The sequence below is a fragment of the Parus major genome, unplaced genomic scaffold (genome assembly GCF_001522545.3).
Source record: "Parus major isolate Abel unplaced genomic scaffold, Parus_major1.1 Scaffold431, whole genome shotgun sequence".
NCBI lineage: Eukaryota > Metazoa > Chordata > Aves > Passeriformes > Paridae > Parus > Parus major.
The window spans coordinates 38266-38503 of record NW_015379336.1 but is presented as its reverse complement, the minus strand read 5'-3'; the positions used below and the strand labels follow the sequence as shown (position 1 = coordinate 38503).

General features: G+C 70.6%; 1 protein-coding gene across 1 annotated transcript in view; it reads left to right on the top strand.

Annotated features, from left to right (window-relative positions):
* OSGEP (O-sialoglycoprotein endopeptidase) overlaps positions 1-238 on the top strand; it is a 6050-nt gene that overhangs the window by 873 nt on the left and 4939 nt on the right. Inside the window, exon 2 of the mRNA XM_015616419.2 lies at positions 34-153. Coding sequence (XP_015471905.1) covers positions 34-153 — 120 coding nt within the window. The remainder of the gene's footprint in view (positions 1-33; positions 154-238) is intronic.

The following is a 238-nucleotide window of genomic DNA, read 5'->3' as shown; positions in this document are numbered from 1 at the left end:
CACTGACCCCTCTCCGCTCCTTTTCCCCCTCAGGCTTCGCCCCCGGCCCCACCGGGCGGCACCACCGGGCCGTGCTGCTGGGCCTGGTCCAGGCTGCGCTGCGCGAGGCGGGCGTCGGGCCCCGCGACCTCGACGGGGTCGCCTTCACCAAGGGTAAGGCCGAGAAGAGCCCTCAGAAACCAGCCTGGGAGCCCTGAACCCTCCTTGGGCCCCACAGATCTTGTACAGACCCCACAGA